The sequence below is a fragment of the Falco naumanni genome, chromosome W, assembly GCF_017639655.2.
Source record: "Falco naumanni isolate bFalNau1 chromosome W, bFalNau1.pat, whole genome shotgun sequence".
Lineage (NCBI taxonomy): Eukaryota > Metazoa > Chordata > Aves > Falconiformes > Falconidae > Falco > Falco naumanni.
Window position 1 is genome coordinate 17,534,414 of NC_054079.1, and position 18,665 is coordinate 17,553,078.

The 18,665-nt window shown below is 48.3% G+C and overlaps 1 protein-coding gene across 2 annotated transcripts in view; it reads left to right on the top strand.

The window, feature by feature from the left end:
• Positions 1 to 18,665, top strand: part of LOC121080503 (E3 ubiquitin-protein ligase RNF165-like) — a 46,954-nt gene that overhangs the window by 25,720 nt on the left and 2,569 nt on the right. The window contains exons 2-7 of one of the 2 annotated variants that reach the window (XM_040578553.1): positions 9,332 to 9,641; positions 11,709 to 11,834; positions 15,291 to 15,420; positions 16,455 to 16,559; positions 17,086 to 17,181; positions 18,385 to 18,491. In XM_040578553.1, coding sequence (XP_040434487.1) covers positions 9,332 to 9,641; positions 11,709 to 11,834; positions 15,291 to 15,420; positions 16,455 to 16,559; positions 17,086 to 17,181; positions 18,385 to 18,491 — 874 coding nt within the window. The remainder of the gene's footprint in view (positions 1 to 9,331; positions 9,642 to 11,708; positions 11,835 to 15,290; positions 15,421 to 16,454; positions 16,560 to 17,085; positions 17,182 to 18,384; positions 18,492 to 18,665) is intronic. The other variant, XM_040578554.1, reaches the window with a different exon arrangement.

Here is an 18,665-nt window from a genome sequence, read left to right on the forward strand (position 1 = left end):
CCCCTCTGAGCCACTGTGGCATGGCATGGGTTAATGCTGAGCAGATGCAGGTTTGAGACCACGAGGCATTTTGCTTAAACAGGGACAAGAGACAGCTGAGGGCACATTGGCTCTTTCCTAACACCTTCTCTGGGGAAGGGTTAAAGTTGTGTTTGGATTTCAGACCCACCAGGTTTGTCAGCATTTGGGTGGGGGGGGTTTGGTTTGAGCTATCACAGAATTGAGAGTCTGTGCACAATGCAGCGCAACACCCAAGATCCTGCCAGGTCCTTGCAATGTTTAGCTGCTGGTGGTTTGGTTTGGGTTTTTTTTGTCATGGTTTTGTTTTTTTCCCCTCTTTCTGGATGTCCTGCCTATCATTACTGCTAGGAGGGAGCTGCTGCAAGCCCCCCAGGCTGGTCATTAAGAGTGTTTTAAGGCAGGTGTTGAAAGCAAGGAAACATTGGAAACCCGAGTATTGAATTTCCCTTTCCAAACAACTGGCTGCAGCATATCGCTGCCGGTCAAAGTCAAGGCTCCTGCGTGCACAAGTCAGCACGTTTTACATTCCCAAGGGCAGGGACAGGGCTTGTTCCAAGTGCTTCCTCACTGCTCTCTACAGGCAGAGCCAAGTCATAGACGGCTGTCATGTCAGGTTTATTTTTAAAATGAGGATGAATTCCTTCCCCTGTTTAATTTTCTCATTTCCAGGTTGGGGATTAATTGATGTAGCTATAAGACCCTGCTAGCAATGTATAACCATGAGAAGTTGAGCTCTCTTCCCTGTTTTTAACCAAAGGGGCCCCTGGCCCCCTCCAACTCCATTTTGTACTTTTTTTTTTTAATCCAGCTAACAATCCAAACCCTGGAGAAGAGCTGTTGAGCCCAGGCACCTACCAATAAACTGGGAAAAGCTCCAATTTTGTTTGCCTTCCCCACTGTATGGCACATAAAATGGGCTTGGGTTACACATAGAGGCTGGCCGGGGTGATGGTGGGGGAGAAGGGACGGGTGAGCACATTGGGTGGCATGGCTGCTGGGCAAAGCTCCAAGAGTTGCTTTGAAGTTCAGGTACCAGCCAAAACCCTCTCTGCCCGGGTTTTGCTCAGGCATAAGCCCTGCAAAGGGGCAAACACCCAAAAATGTTGTTTAGACCTTGATGTGACCCCTGCTTTTCAACATGGGTGTTGAGAGTGAGTGATTCCTGTTGGCCATTCGTTCTCCATCCTTCCCGATGCCTTCAGACCAAACAGAAACAAGAAGGGTTATAAAAAAGTCGCAGAGGGGTTTTGCAACATCTCCAAAGCCACGTTTTCTCTGGTGCCTTTTCCTGGCAGACGTGTGGAGCTGGGCTCAGAACCATGAGAAACGGGACAGTTTGGGGAGGAAGAGCTGTGCTGGGTGGGAAACATCATGTCAAGCTGCCAGGGCCCCCCGTCCCTCCAGGCATGCGAGAGCCTGGGAAGGGAGGAGTGAAACTGGGGCCATTAAATCTCAGAAAACATTTTCTTTCAGTGCGATTTGGCTTTTTTTTTTTTTTTTTTTTTGGTGTGTGATGATCCAAAAATCATAAATACACCCTCGAATGCCATACATGAGAACAAAGTTATAATTAAAACATAGTGCAAAGTATAAAAGTAAAAAGATGGATTTAAGTGTAGCAACGCTGCTGAAGTGTTTCTCCTTCCTCCTCGGAAAATATTGCTGAATTCAACACATTCCTGTGAAACATCATCTTCAACAAAACTTCCCCCCCCCCCCCTCCCCCGAAGCTAGTGGAAAAGGATTGCAGGAAAAAAACCCTCATCCAGTGCTGTATAAACAGCCATCCCTCTCCTGTGATGGGTCCGGGCTGCCTGGCCCTATCCTGTCACCAGCTCTTGCTGCTCCCCATCCCTACCACTCAGCATCACTTCACCCCTCATGTAAATACGCTGATAAATTCTGGTTATTGCCAGTTGTATGGATTTTGTTGTTGAATGCTGAATCTAAGCTCTGGAAGGAGTCCCACCTTGGCTTTTTTTTGGGTGCATCAGGGCTGCACATGGTTTCCCCCTGTGGCGTGCGGGAGAGGAGATGCTCTGCTCAGCGTTAGGGGCCACGGGTGTGTGTACGAGCCTCTTCTCCAGCCACGCCAGCTCACGGCACTCAGCAATTCATGAGAGGTTTCTTTAGGGTGGGAGGATGTTGAATGGGGATTGTACAAGCAGGCAAGGGCGATCTGCAGTCTCTGAGGTCCGTGTTTATGTATTTTTCAGGACAAGCTGAGCTGTGTTTCGCTGTGCCTGCACAGAGGTCCATAGAGGTGGGGGACAATAAGGGCTGTTGGGTGGCACTGACCATCAAGACATTAATTTGCCATGGAGCCCATCTCAGCCCTGTTCCCCTAAACTCCTTTGCAGCCCTTTTCCATCAAACGTGCAAAACTGAGCAGGAGGATGATAAACCTCCCAAACCTCATGTTTACACCCAGGACCCAACCGTGCTCCACCAACCACCACAGACCAGCCCTTTGCCCACTGCAGGGGCTCAATCCTGACTCGGTCCCTGGTGCTGCATGGTCTGGCCAAGCAAATAAGGCAAATGGAAATGTTCCTTATCCATTGCTAATGTGTGTCAGGGCTGCTCCTTGCCTGGCTATGGGCTGGTGCTGGGTCTGCTACCCACTGCACAGCACTAGATGTGTGGGATGGCAGGCTGCACCCTGGGCTGGATTTGAGCTGGCTGCCTATTATTTTTGGCACGATTCTTGCCATTTGCTAAATGAAATGAGAAAGCTGTTGGCGAAGTTGCTGAAAGTTAGACAGATTCCTTCCCCTCATCTGATAATTTTTTCTCAATTTCTTTCTTCCTCCTCTGCCATTCTCCCTGCCCCGATCTCCTCACTCTGCAGTTTGTTGTCCTATAAGTGAGATGTTGTGATATCTTCCTCTGTACAAGACTGGTAAATTTTTATGCAGCTGAATATATGGTGGATTTGCCCTGGGAGTTTATTATTTTTTATTTTTTTTGTTTTCCATGTGCATTGCCACCCCTCATTTCCTATTAGTAAGTCAGTGTAACTCGTTTAATAAGGATATGTTCACAAACAATTTGCAAACGGTTAACACGTGGCTGGTGGCACCAAGTGATTGGTAACTTGTTTGTAAACACAGTGTGAGTCTCCCCCATGGCAGTCCTTCTTGGTGTGCCGACTGAAGCTAGAGCTGCTCCCATGATTTTAACCTTTACTCGCTGCATACTGTTGGACCGATGCTAACTTCCCACTGCGTTGCTGTCTCCGAGGGGAATTTTAATGCACGTCCAGGGCTCCCGGGCTATTAAAAGCCTGGCAGGCTCTCTGCAATGCTCAGTGCTTGGAAAGGCACCATGGATGGCTCCTGTTGATGGGGTTTATCTGCCTACCCAGAGGAGGCGGAGGGGTTGTGGGGGCTCTAATCGGGGCGAAACAGCTGAGACACCATGGCTCTGGCCCCCAGCTCAGCCAATTGCGACAGGCAGATCTTCCGCGGCTGCAAAATCTGTCAGTGAATGAAGCCAGGGCTCTCCAGGAGCCGCCATCTCCCTCTCCGCCACGATGGGATCAAGATGTATAAACAGCCCCAGCCTCCCCACCGCTCCCCTGGCTCCCACATGCTCGCACACAGAACATGAATGCCTCGACAAGCCGGCCAGGTTGCCTTACCCAAGGGAAAAATTCACATGCATTGCAGGCAGCTTAACAGCATAAGACAGATTTTGTTTTCCTTTCGAAGGCAGCTGGGATCCCTGGGCTGCAGCTGTCTGCTTGAGATACCTACCCCCAGCGCCAGCTCCGGGCCTGATCCTGCATCCCTTACCAGTAGCCTGACTGCATCAAAAATACTGTTGCCACAAGGAAAGGAGTTGGAAATTAATTGTTCTGCTTTCTGGGTTTTTCTTTTCATAAAGCCCGCAGCATCCCCTGTCTCTCTGCAGGGATTACCCAGGGACTTTGCATCTCTGAGATGGGTCAGTGTTTAATGAGCACGTGGATCCCTTGAGCCTTCCTGGGTGAAATGTTGCTGGATGGATAAATTTGCATGTGCACATGCATAGTCAAATCTTGACTGACACTAAAGGAGAATCCCCAGTGCCAGAAACACCCAGTATCAGACTAGTACATTTCTGTGACTCGTTGTCACATACCAACCTGCAAAAATAAATTAATTTATCATTTGTGGGGTTTACCTGGGGGTGCGAAGGAAGCAGGAGCATTTCTTTTAATGAGAAAAAGTCCAGGCTGCTTCAGTTAATGTATAGAAACAGTAAATATAACTGTAGAACTGAGGGGAAAAAAAAAAAAAAAAAAAGAAAGAAAAAGCTGTGGAAGCGAGAAAGCGTCGGCGAGGAGGATGTGATGAGTTTCCCCGTGGGTTTCCACTGTGTTCGAAGCCTGTGTGAGCAAAGGATGGAAACGGCGTGGTGGCAAGCAGCCCAACAGGTTCAGCTATCCACATGCCAGCATCATCTGTTGGCTTGCTAAAAACTAATTCATACCTCCTCGGTTTGAGACTGCAGCCTGTAACACCATCTTCCAGCTAAGCGTTTTGAGTGCTTTGTAAATAGCTGTTAAGCAATCCTCCCAGTGGGATTTTTAGTTGAAGATCATCTTCACAGAGCTAAAAGGGAGATGGGGCCACGGCGTCGCCAAGCTGGGTAGCTGTGGGGAATACAGAAGACCCAGCTCCATGGTGGGTCCTTGGCATTATGGCGTGAAGCCACAGTGCCTGTCACAGTAGTGGAGGCGAGTCAGACTGGTGGGGACAGCTACTGATCTGCACTCATGTTCTGGCAGCGGCAGGGATTAATGAAGCACCAATTCTTCTACCCCTTGATCCCTGGCGCTGACCTTGGCTTTGGGATGTGATAGAAGAAGCTGAAGGGGAGTGGGTGCCATGGCTATCAGAACATCACACAAGGCAGGGAGGTGTTGCTGGTGCCCACCCAAAGGCACAAGGTGGACAGGGCATCAGTGGCCACAAGGTCTTACACCATCAGAAGCCATGTCATATCTTCTTTTGGACCAGGCTTGGCCCCAGGCATGTCAGAGAGCCACGTAGCTCCTCTTTCCCACCCCACAGATAGCTTAGCTTGCCCAAGACTTGATTCACTTCTCCACCAGATCCCATCTTTGCCTCCATGTGTTAGGGCAAAATTTAGATTTGCAAGGCACTTCTTAGACCTGGATTATCCTAGCTAGGCTCAGGCATTAGCGTCCTTTGTGGCTTAGCTGAGGCCAGGTGGGGGTAAGGCAGCAAGGGTTGTTCAAGCTGGGGTGTGTGGGTGGGCAGGCTGAGGAAGACAGCAGACCTGGAAAATGTATACGGTCAACAGAAGAGCATGAGGATCTAATATGCAGCAGGAGAGGAAACAAAGAAGGGGAGGGGGGAAACACCCCCCTGCTCTGCTGAGAAATAACTCAGTTTAGACACTTGCACTGAGACAGAGGTCTCTGATCTCAATGGCACTTGGACTCAACCAGTTAATGGGAGACTGCACAGAACTGGAGTAAGTTGTTTGCATTGCTGACACAGATGTGATGCATTGCTCATCTCAGAGCTGCTGATCTGATGATGCTCTGAGCTATCATCATCTGCCACAGCAACAGTGTTTAAATGAAAGGAAGAAACAACAGGACAAGGAAAGAAGGATTTCTGGCTGGTAGGCAGCCTGACAGTAAGCCCAGAGAAATCAGTCCTCCATGGCTGGAGATACTCGTGCCACCAGGAGGAGCACATCAATGAGCCTCATGCAGCGAGGTGGACCCTCTCTGCCTGACCAGCAGGCTGGACATGGGGACATGTGTTTCCAAATTGGCCCCTGGTCAAAAGTCTTTCAGGGCTGGTGAGGACTGCATTGCCTCTACAGCAAGGACACTGGGCTTCCCCCTCCCTCTTCAGCTGGAGAAGACAAGTGTTTGCAGCAAAGGCCACTGAAGCTGATGAACCTGCTAGGTGCCCTTGGGGTAATCCATAAAAAAATATCCAAGAGCTAGCAGACCCCTCTTCCTGCAGAATCAAAGTATTCCAATGGAGAAGGAGAATCCTTCTGTAGGATGAGGACCAAAACTCGAGCTCATTGAGCTGGGAGAAGGTCTCTGCCTTGCAGATCCCAAAGCAACATCACCTTCCTGCAGCCACCATTGGAGCAGGTGGTGGGAATGTGGCTCGTGGAGGATGCAATTAGCAGCTCAGGAGCTTGATAGGCACACTTTCCAACCTCATTGTCTTTGCTGCAGAAATGTCCTCAAAACTTAGCTAATGAAAATGTCAGCCCTGCCCTTGTTCTGGGGAGTGAAACTATAAGCTGGAATGCGGTATTGGGACTCGTTTTCAGTCATGGATTTCTCTCTACTGTGGCAGACATTACTGTCCAGGCAAAAAGCAGATTAAATCCATGAATCAAATTTTCTTGAAGCATTTATAGTCAATGCTTGTCAATTCCAATGCAAATGTGATCTAGGACCAAAAAAAGAAGGAAAGAGAAAGATGTCCTAGCAGAGCAATCATTTATAGACACTGCTAACATGAGATCCTCCATTGTGTTGAATAGGGGTGAGTACCTGAGAGACATATATTGGTGTTGCTCATGGTGATTGACCTGGAGTAAGGCTGCTCAGCTGGTGTCAGCAGGGTGACACTGGAATTACCTTGTGTATGCAAGACCCACATGGACTTGGAAAGCAGGCTCCAGCAAGGCCCTTTGCAGCTAGATACAATTAGCAGAGGAGGGTAAATTTGACAGTAGGTAACTCGGAAACGTCATGCTCTGTTTTGCGCTGTTATTTGTTTGCCAGGGCTCTCTGAGGTTCACCAGTACCATCCTTGGCAGGGATTGGCTTTTTGTTGTGCAGGCTGGTTCGGTTATGCCAGCTGTATAATTTGATGGCTGCTAATAAGCATAGATTTGCTGAAGTATTCCCCAAAGTCTTTGCTTTGCTGTCAAAATCCTCATCAGCAACTGGATTAGTTGTAGGGAATGAACAATTACAACCCCAGACAGTGTATTATGTTAAGACAGATTGATGGGGTTTATTTAATCATATGGTCCCGGTCACATCTCGATAGTGTTTTTCCTATGGAGGGAAATGCATCATTGCACCCATAGGTACCAGGAAAAATACTAAAAAATGCTTGATTTAATTGACTAGTGCCTAAAAATATAGGAAATTAACTCTTTGTACCAAAAAAAAAAAAGGGTTAGGCTTTTACTTTAGGTTATCCTAGCTCTGCATGTCTTTCTGCCCAGATATCGGAGAAGTTTGCACTTTCTGGGCTGCAGGGAAGTATATGACCAAATTTCTCACAAGGACTGTCTTGGTATGGGAGGAAAATTTTAAAGTCAAAAGCCCTGACAATATGATGTGCCCACCCTGTGCTCTCTAATTCATCATGGCTCTGGCAGCAAAGGTCCTGCAGACATTTTGCTAAATCAGACTAAGGCCTCCCAGGACAGAGCAAAAGGCTGTAAGACCTTGGCTAAAGGTTGTTCCAGGCATCAAGAGATGAGAGTAGAACAGAAGATGAGAGTGGCATTTTCTGCTTTTCTTAGGTGCTACAAAACACATCCCAGTAAATGTGGGGGAATATCTCTGATCTTCACTGTCCTGTGTTGCTCAAAGCCATCTTTGTCTGAAATACAACTAAACTGCTGCCTGGTGGCACAGGCTGGTGTGCTTGGGTGTGCAGAGGGATTAGCACTTGAACCTGCTCTCCCACCTTGTCTTCAGGCCCCAAGAAGACCTGGAGGTGTAAAACGGCTCACTGGTGACTTGCTGTAGCAGTTTTCCCTTGGGAGGACCCATGGCCGTTAGAGGTTGAGCAATTCACCATGAGTTACTTTGCAAGTACACAGCAAACACAGCAGTTATGAGGCATCTCCCCGTGATTACGGGGTTGCTCAGCTTTAGCAGTGGGCCAGGGCAGCACAGGATCCCCATTTCATTACTCATCCTTTACCTGTCAGTGGGGTACGGTGAATTGTGGCCACACTGACAGCAGCAAGTGTAACCTGCCATACCGGGGGAATGGGGTAAGTGGATGGCTCTTGGCTCTGGGTTTGCAGCTGTTACTGAGGAACAGCGGGTCTGATCCCACCTCCTCTGGCTTTAATAGATGTCCTATCCTGGGGCTGATCCTCAGAAAAGAGGCATCTTTAATAGCCTCACTGAAGCCTCATCCTTCACCTCTGAGTTTACTCTTTCCCTAGTTTAAGAGCCAAAAGTTTTGCCACAATGCCTGTAAATTCTCCAGGAATGTAGGAATTAATGTGCTGGATCCGGCCAAGGGCCCATCCAAGGTGTTTTGCAAAAAGCCTCCACTACGGATATCTTTCACACCTCATTTCTTCCTCATTCCCATCAGTTTCATGGCTGGTCTCATAGCAGTCTGTGTTGCTTCCTGCAGCTGTTCTCTCCCTGCGTGCAGCTCATGAGGACGGGCTATTGAAGGGTCTCGGCAAAGACACATGGTCTTAATCCTGGCTCTCAGAAGTGGAAGGTGTCACATTCATGTCCAGCAGTCAGCGAGAGACAATTTCTTAGAGCAGAGATTATTTCCTTGCCTATGAGGCATTTTTAGAGAGGCAAAGAAATACCTTGAATTGCATGGAAAGTCAGCAAGCTTTGAAAACTTTGGTGAGATCATAACCCATGAAAGCAGATTTTAGAAAACAGATTTATCGTTTCTCTCTGTTTTCTAAAATGTTGAGGCTTTTCCATAGAATCATGAACAGTTTGGGTTGGAAGGGACCTTCAAAGGCCATCTAGTCCAACCCCCTGCCATGAGCAGGGACATCTTCAACTGGATCAGGTTGCTCAGAGCCTCGTCCAATCCAGCCTTGGATGTTGCCAGGGATGGGGCATCGGGCACCTCTCTGGGCAACCCATGCCAGTGCCTCACCACCCTTAGCGTAAAAAAAATTCTTTCTTATATCTAGTCTGAATATTCCTTCTTTTAGTTTAAAACTATTTCCCCTTGTCCTATTGCTACAGGCTCTACTAATTTTTTTGTTCTTTTTCTCTTTAAAACAGGCAAAACCAAACAAGCTGAAGCAGTTTTCATCATTATACACTTCAATTTGGAGCCAAAAAGTCACTTTGAATCTAAACCTAGGTTTTCATTCCAATGGTTTTTGGAGGAGAAAAACTATTAGTCAAAATGAGCATTTTTCCATGTAATCGGCATTAAGTGACCTGTTCTCTTTTTTCTAACCCTTTTGGCAGTGGAGAGAAACAGCTGTTTGCCCAGTTCTTGTCCTGGATGGGCAACCAGAGGGCTGGGCTGCCCTGGCCACCGCTAGCCCCTGTGACGGCTGTGCTCTTCTCTTCCAGGTGCTCCTTTTCAAAGGTCTCAGCATCCCCATGCTACCTCCTGCCGGCACTTCCACCTGGGTCCCCAGCCTCAGCTCTCCACCGACTTCACCCTGCCTCACGCAGTGCAGCCCCAGCCGGGGCTGACCCCCCACATGGCCCCCATGCATCAGCACAGCAGCCCCCTGCACCAGCCCCTGGCGCCGGTGCCAGCCCTGCCCTTCCAGGACGTGGCCGGACCCTCCTTCCTACCTCAGGCGCTACATCAGCAATACCTCCTCCAGCAGCAGCTCCTCGAGGCACAGCACCGCCGGCTCATGCCCCATCCCAGGTAAGGAGGTCTTACTCTTCCTGAAGGATGCTCAGAAGCTACCTCAGCCTCACTTCAGCAAAGTGGCTCCTGCAAAATCCCAGCAATACGTGCTGGTAACATTGGGTTTTCTTCACAAGTTCGTCTGGGTAGCCCCAAAATGCAGCCACCAGAAGGGAGGCTGCAGGGCAGGTTGCACCTGCAGGTGTACCTTTCCCATAGGGATCCATACCGTGCTCAGCTAGTATTTCCCAAGGTCACCTATTGTTGTCACTCGTAGGAGAATCATGATGGTAGCACCTTGGTGTTGCAGTGAACCTGTCCTGCAATGGCAGGGAGTGCGATAGACCTCGTGCATGAGCTACCTCCTCATAGCTGCTGTTTCAAAACCATGTAAGAAGTTGTATCCATCAGGTTTTGCACATGAAGGGCTTGCTCCTCTGGGTCTAGGTGGGCTTCCCAGCTCTATGAGAGAATGATGGCGTTGACCTGCAGCACATTCAGCCATGGAAAGTAGCCTAAATTCAGACTGGGCTGGCGACTGCAGAGAGAATTACTGTAACTCAGCAGAGGTGGAAATGGATGCCTGGCCTTGTCCTGATTGTGTTTCTTGAGAGAGGGGTTTAGATAGCACATAGGAGAGGAGTGCTTTTATTGGAAACATATGGAAGCTATTTGTGGGTTGTACCCATGGATCAGGAATCAGAGGGTGAGTCTCTGCAATAATGCTTCATTTGGAAAGAATGCTACAGAGGGAAAACACTTTCTTTCCATACCCTTTATGTCTGAAAATTGTGTGTTCTTCTCATCCTTGTTTTGTTTTGCATAAATTGGATTTTAGGTGGATTTAATGATTAGTTAATAATTGTGTAGCACAGATGTGTGAGGCTGAGGCACCAATGACACAAGTGTTTCTCTCTTAGTCATAAGCTGAATTCAAATAAAAGCACGGAGCCCAATTCCACACAGAGGCTGCTTTGGTAAATGCTGTCAGTGTTACATTTGCAAGTGGGTTGTGATGTGGAAAAGGGCAGGAACCTCCTGCCCGGTCCTACAGACTGTTTCTGAAAGCACAGCTGCATCGGAGGAGGGTGTCAGAAACCTTACAGGTGTGGGGCATGAGCTCCCAGTAATGGGAATCTGTCGTGCATTTTAAAACTGAAGCCTCTGAAGTGTGGCTGCATGAAAAATCCTTTATCTGGCAGTTCCTTGCTCTGTTTGCTCTGGTGTTTTCCTATAGATTTGCTTTGTGATGGCTCCCACTGGTAAGCGAGGACTTGGCAGGGAGTGAGGGGTGTGAGCCTGTAATGCAAATTCTGCTTGTGCATCTATCTGGTCTCCAAAAGTGGACGCTGATCACACAGCAGGTGCTCTTCCACTGAGCAGTTCAAATAAACAGTAATCATGAGAAAAGACTGAAATCCCTAGAAGAACCTTGCTATATTTTCTACCACTTTCCCTACCTGCAAAGGTGGTGGAGCTGTGTGAAAAGGAGCTGTATCCCAGCCTGGCCTGTCTGTCCATCATGCAGAGAAATGTTGGCAAAGGCCGGCAAGAATAAATTCTGCTTTCAGCTACTCCTGAGTAATCCTGTTATGAATGAGGTTCCCCAGGAGTTTATGGACTGCATGGGGAGACGAGACAACCTGCAGCTTCTTTATGATGATGGATAATGGCTGAGGCAGGGACATGTTTTATCTTGTGTGTTGTTTATGGGGCTGACAGTGGAGAAACAGAAAATAGTGTGAAAGGCACAAAGCTTCTAAGGAAGAAGTTGCTTGGTTTCCTCCTTTTCTCTTCATGCTGCCACCAAATGGCATCTCCTGTAATCTGAGTATATGTGGATGCCACAGGGGGTGAGAGTGGAGGTCTGTGTTATGTCCGTGGTGACCATGAGTGCATGACATAGCTCTGGGTTCCTCTTCCCATCATCCCTGACACCTGCTGGGACTCTTTCTTCTTGGACACATATTCAGAATCCCAACTGCTTGGGTTTTCCCCTGGTTTATTGACACAGGCTGGGATCAGGAGCCATATGTACCAATGCCCACCGTGTGGCTAACTGGCTTGCCGGTCTCCTTCCCGCAGGCGGGCTCAAGAGCGCATGTCTGTTCATCCTCACCGTCTGCACCCCAGCTTTGACTTCAGCCACCAACTGCAAACTCCACAACCCATGGGGCCCCAGCCCAGGTATTTAGCCGAAGGAACGGACTGGTAAGTCTTCCACATTGCACTACTGCATCGAATGAGGTGTTTAAAAAGTCCTGGGAAGTCTGTAAGGGTTGGTGGATGTCATCATGGATCAATGCTTTCATGAAAGCTAATGGTTCATCTCAATACATACAACATGGGGAGTGTGCAATGGGAAAATCATCTCTGGGAGGGCCATGAGTGTGTGCTAAAGCCTTTGTGCATGTATGTGATAACATTGAGGCATTGGTATTGCCCATAACTCTTCATCCATGGATGTAAGAGTGCAGCCAAGCAATAATCTTCCTGCTGCAGGGCACAGCCAGGGTCTTTTTCCTGTAGACCAACATCTCTGCCTGAATTAGATCTTCTGCTATCCACCAGCCACTCAAAACCCAATGGCTGCAACTTTTTCCATGGTCTAAATTAGGGAGCACTATGCTGCCCTTCCCCACCTTGCAGGATGGTGTGAATGAACTAGTAGTTCTTAATCATTTTCCCACTGCAGTGTTTGATACCCTGGAAAATCAGAGTGGGGAACCAATTGTTTCATTTTCAGAGCAGGTTTTGAGCTCTTGCACAGTGAATAAGGTATGGGGCCCTACTTGGAAGAATAAGAAAATAACAACATACTTCTGAGTAGCTGCTTGTTAGCTGAGCAAAGTCCATTCTGTGCACTGAATGGAAAAAATAGCATGCTAACATGTTATTAGAGACAGTCGCAATGTGTACGCACAAGGGGACTGAAATTAAATGGCACAGGAAATCTTAATTATGGCATTTCCTAACATCTGAGAGCTTCACTCTGCAAATGGAGAGTCCTTTTAACACAGGGGGGGATTTTTTTCCCCTCCAGGGTAATAATACACAACCTAAAATATGGCCAGATCCTTCTGCCATTTTCTTCTCAGGTGTTCCCCTTAATGGCACCACTGTGAGCTGAATTTGGCCGGGATGACATTGTTAGTTCAGTTTGTAAAGTGGTTCATGTACCATCTGGATAGAGCCATTCTTTCTGCCTCTCCTTCAGTGCAGAGTGTTTAATTATAATCATTAGAAGGATCTGATAATGCATCACTTTATGTTCCCCTCCTCCCTCTCTCCCTTTTCACCCTGTGTTTCTCCATAGCTATAAAACCTAAGGAGCCAGGATGACAGAAATCATATACTGTGTATATATATTTGGGTGACTCATTTCCCCTCAGGGCACATGTACAGTTTTGCCCAGTGACAGATATAAAAACTTTCCTCTAATGTGTTACCACCACATGAGCAGCAGTGACGCTCGCTCGGAGGCGGTGGGTGGTAGGCACCATTGCGGGAAACGGGGATGGAAGGAAGATCTGAAGGTGATCAGTCATCTCAGACAGATCAGCCTCAATTAAAATCTTCTGGTGAAGAATAAACAAATTCCCATTTGGTTCCTTAAATCATCTTTTGCGTATGCATTTAGTGAAGACCATCCAACCTGTTATCTGGAGCCTAATCCTTCACTTTTTGGCTGTTGGCGACCCATGTACCATAAGCAATCACAACTCTTGAACCTCACATCTAAGCACCAAGTTGTCCATGTAGCACAGGCTAGAAGGTGATGGTTGGTTTTGGTTTGCTTCAGCTAATGTGCTCTGCTTATTCACCCCCACACCCTGGGAAAACACCGTTCCATGCAGTATTCTGCTTTGCACCATTCTGCAGACACACAGCATCGCTTCAGGAGCCTCGACATCCAATTTTAAGCCTCTAAATGCACCTGTATGCAAACAGTTCAGCACTGCTGTTATCGCAATTACTTGTGTGAGTTAATAATGGCCATTCATCTTTGAGAGATCTCTTCAGTCCTTGATTTCAAAGCACTCTGTGGATTATCATGTCTATTTTGCAGACAGGGAACATGGGAAGGCAGAGAGGAAGCGGTCAGGGTCATGCATCAGGCCTGGGAATGGACCCAAAGCCTCCTGATTTTCAGTTGAGCCTTCCATCCACCTGGGAACAGTCTTCAGCAATTGGATAAATATCCAAAATTGTGACACAGGGGATGGAAAATGCCCAGCCCTGCAGATTCTTACCCTGGTTGTGTTCCTGCCAGTCGCCTGCTGTGGTTTATCCTCTGCCAGGTTTTGTCTGTCTAGCACATGGCTAGCACGGGGTCAGCAAAGACAGTCCCCTCTTTGCTTCAACTTGGTGTGGGGTGTCAAGAACACTGGAGCTGCTGTCTGGTACCCAGGCTGTTCTGGGTAAAGGGTTTCTACATTTACTGTTCCCTCACATCTGTTATCTGCTATTGAGTGAAAGTAATTTTACAGCTGCTGGAGGACACGTCTGGGTTGCTCCTAACAAGCTGTGGTGGTTGCTGCCACTGTTCTCTGCTTAGGGGAAGAGAAGTTGGAGGCTGGAATAGGAAGCCACCCCTGTGTTCTAATTAGCTTTGCTTTGGCAAATGTGAAGACAATGGTTATTAGAGCACTGGCTTTAGTAATTATGATAAAGTGAATGACATTCAAAGCACTTGTTTGCTGAGAGATTCTTTGGCTGGAGAGACAGGGATGAGCCAATTGGATTATAGATGGAGATGCAGCGTTAGGTCTCCTCCCATCCCTCCACACGGCGTGGGGATGGGGCTGCAGTTTGTCTCTGCATGCTGCGCTGGGCACAGCTGTGGCATTTGCCGGGATCCTGGTCATGCCAAGTCCTGGGATTGAGCTGAGTTATTTTCGTGGACAAAAGTGTCTAAATTCACCAAGAAGAGCCCCAGCTCTGCTGGCCCAGGCCAGGCCGTGTGCGGGCAAGCGGGACCTTCGGGGGTGTCCTGCTTCATTGGTGTTGGCCTGTTGGTTGTGTGACACCCTTTTCTACAGCAGTCCCATCCAGAAATCTCTTCAAACCTTTATATTTTCTGCATGAAGAGCAGCTCTGGAGCTCCCTGAGGCTGGGTTCAGGTGAGGTGCGGTCTCCCTTGTCTCCCCAAGTCCTACCATGACCTGGTCTGGGGGACCTCCAAGGAGTACAGGCATGTCAAAAAGCCCCCAGATGGTGCCTAGCTGCTTCCTAACAACTACGCAGGATGGTTCATCTGTGTGCCCCCTGTGCTGTATTCCTGCAAAATATTCAAGGCAAAATGTAATTGTCTGCAGTGATGGCAGCACAGACAGGACCTGGTCTGGCTGGGCTGAGTTACTGAGCCTGGGTATCGATTGGAGCCACCAAAACACTCTTGTTCTGAAATCAGCAGGCTGTGCCCATGCAGCTCTTGACCCCGGCTAACACAAATGCTAACTGGCATAAAAAGAACACCACACTCCTTTGTGCTGGCCCACATTGGAGGAAACTCCCTTCCGAGCAGTAGCATCACCCTAGGTTGAGGAACCCACCGCAGCCCAGAGCCCACCAGTGGAGGTTGCTGCGTGAGTGTGATCTGACTTGCTGTACGCCATACAATAGAACCGTGCAACCAAAGCCATGTCTTCATCCTCGTGCCCGCAGGGACCTCAGCGTCGATGCAGGACTGACTCACACCCAGTTCCAGGTCCAGCCAGTCCCTCAGCCCTATCAGCATTACTTAGCTACACCTCGGATGCACCATTTCCCCAGAAGCACATCCTCAACACAGATAGTAAGTGAAATGCTTTTACCGAGAAATGTTTTATGCATTGTCTGCCAGAAAGCAGTCAAAATAAAGGCTGCTATCTTTCTATCACCTGTCTTCTGTGAATCACACTTATCTCCGGCTGTGGGAGGGAGTGTCTGAAAGGATAATGTTGCATCACTGCACTCTGGATTAGGGAAAGGAAAGAAAAGCTCAGCTGCTCTGGAAAGATTCGGTCCATGGTGTGCAGCACTATGCTCACAAGCTGGTCTGCAAAACCTGGGCAGGGTGGGAGAGACTCAGCAGTTATTACTGATAATATAATACTGGAACAAACTGTGGGCTCCCCAGGACTTTTTGTATGCAGAAGGATTGGCAGTAGGTGACTCCCTTCCCTGGGCTCAGCCTCGAGGACCATACCTCATCACATCAGCCTTGACACCATCCATAAAGGTTTTGCATAACCTCTTGCACAGCTGGAGATGGGGTCTGACAGAAAGATGGTCTGACTGGGGTCATTTGCTGGCCCTTCTCCTAGCAGGGTGCTGTATTTGGAGCTGAGCCATGCCCAGGACTCCTAAACCTTAAAGCATCCTCAGAAATCCCACGAGGGTGTTTTTCCCTTGTGCCCATAGTCAGACCCTGACACCCATATACTGCAGTGAGGCTTAAGAAAATCAAAGCTTGGATGAAGATAAATCCACCCATTTCAAACAAAATAAAATAAAATAAAATGAAATAAAATAAAATAAAGTAAAATAAAATAAAATATCTTTTTAAGCTAATCCATGTTGAGAGTTTGGAACCACAATTTTATAGATGCAACAGGAATTATTACAGCAGATAGTTTATTCAGAAGAAATGCATTTCTCAGTTATCATTTATAGGAGATCTATTTAATAAAACTTCATTTTTTGGTTATTAAAAGGCTTCCATGGGGGAAGGTGTCAGTCTGCTCTTTAATTTTGAATTTTTAAAGCACTAGATTTAAATCAGGGTACACAATGGATTTCTATGTGCAGGTATGGGTGGCTTTATTTTTTCTCCCTCACTTCTTGCAGGTTGTTCACGAAATCAGAAATTACCCTTACCCTCAGCTTCAGTTACTTGCTCTTCATGGACTGAACCCAAGCAGGCACACGTCTGCTGTGCGGGAGAGCTATGAAGTATGTATCTTGGGGACTGGAATTATTATTAAATTTTTAAATGCTGGGAATCTAAGGGAGTTCTGGCATAACCTTGTAACTCTGTTTTGTGGCATGGCAGTTGCATTGAGTCTTGCAGCAATTTTAGTAATAACTGGGAGGCAAAGGGGTTGAGTGGGTTTGGTAGAAGTTGGTTTATTCCAAGGTGCCTGGGTCTGGCTTGGATTGACTCTGTCTCCCTTCATGTCTGTGAACAAACTGCTCCAGTTCTACAGGGTTTTGTTTCCCAGCCTGTCAAATGGAGCTCAAATTCCATCCTAATTTCTGAAATATTGGATACCCAGCTCTTTGCCTGAGCCCTTAATTATTAACCCAAGTGCTAAGGCTCAGATCCATCATGAAAGCATGACTGATTTGGGTTTGATGGCCATTTCCACTGTGGAAAGGGCAGGAGGGAGCCTTGGTCACCAGCAGGTAGGGTGAGGTGGTGGGACCTCATGCCCTGGGAGCAATGCTGATGGTGTTTGCTGCTGCTCCTGTGCTGCAGGAGCTGCTGCAGCTGGAGGATAGGCTGGGCAGTGTGAGCCGGGGCGCCGTCCAGAACACCATCGAGAGGTTTACCTTCCCCCACAAGTACAAGAAGGTGAGTGCTCCAAAACCGCGGCACGGCTGCCAGCCCCTTTCAGCTGGCCAAGGGCTGTGGGCATGGAGCAGACAGAAGGAAGGACTTTGGTGGGTCGCAATCCTCAGGGTTGGCAAACTGGTGCCATCAATCAAAATGTTCCCCAAAATGGGGGAGGAATGTAAAATCCAGAATTGGTGCTTTAATATCTTGTGGGGGTCCTGGGCCGAAGCGGTGGTGTAGCTCAGCTGGCTGTTTCTCACTTCTAGGATAGGAAGCTGTGGGCCAAATTTTCAAAAGGGTCTCAACCTTCTCCCACCCAGCGGGTGCAATTTCCCCCCTGTCCGCACCTGGTAAGAAAGTGCACATGCCAAGGGGGCTTCTTGCATGCAAACCCACCCCGTTCTGCATGCAAGTGGTGCTGCCCACGTGCCCTGCCATGAGAGTGCTGGCTCCATGGCGTGGGGGAGGTTGTCCTCCCCTCGTTTTGCAAGAGGTGTCTCCTCTGTTGGAGCTGATCCCCTGCCCGTAAGGAAATGGGTGCCGCATTTTGGGTTGTGCTAATTAGAAAATGGGAAAAATGCTTGTCTGGGCAGTGATTTCACATGCTGGTCATTCCCGGCTGGGCAGTGACAAGTAGGGATGTTTCATTGCCCAGGTTGGAAGTGAGTCAACTCCTGCTGCGCTAATCTCTGACCGCATCTCCAGTGGATCCAGAAAAATTACATTAATAGGAATGGATGTGTGGGAGGAAGAGAAAAGGGAAGAGCTGACAGTCTAAGCATTGCCCCATGGCGCAGTGTGGGGCTGGGCTGGTGGTCAAGCTGGAATGGGGCACAGTGGTTGCCCTTCCTGGCAGTGGTAACCCCACATGATTTAGGGTCTCCAGGAGAAGCCTCCAGCAAAGGAGACCATGGGGCCATCCCCACTGCAAGGAGTATGGAGGAGGTGGTGAGGGGCTGTGTTAGGGCAGCAGAGGACTGGCTGCTCCTTGGGACACTACCACCAGCCACACTGCCACTGGCCCCAGGAGATGTGCCGACCAGCAGCATGTTGGTGGCATCCTCCCCTCACTGGCTGTTTTGGCTGGGCTGGCTTTCCCAAGCTGGAGTATCTGACTGATAGATGAAGCTCTTGTTATTTGCCTTCCTGCAACTACCCAGGCTTGGAAGAGCATTAGAAAGGTCAAGTCCTAACCAAATCATGTCTTTAACCTTGCTGTAGAGAAGACCGCAGGAGGGCAAAGCTGAGCGAGAGGATGGAGAGGAGTCAGACACTGACGAGAAATGCACAATCTGTCTGTCCATGCTTGAAGATGGAGAAGATGTCAGGTAAGATGCTCCCATCTGCTCCTTTGCCTCTTGATGCCATCTGAATTGTGTTTATTGGGATTAAAACTGCCATGAGCCGGTGCGGTTGTCCCTGTTCTTGTCCTGACAAACTCATTTGGGCTTTTTCAGGGTCTGGGACACCAAATGCTATTTAGATGGACATTGGTGTGGGCT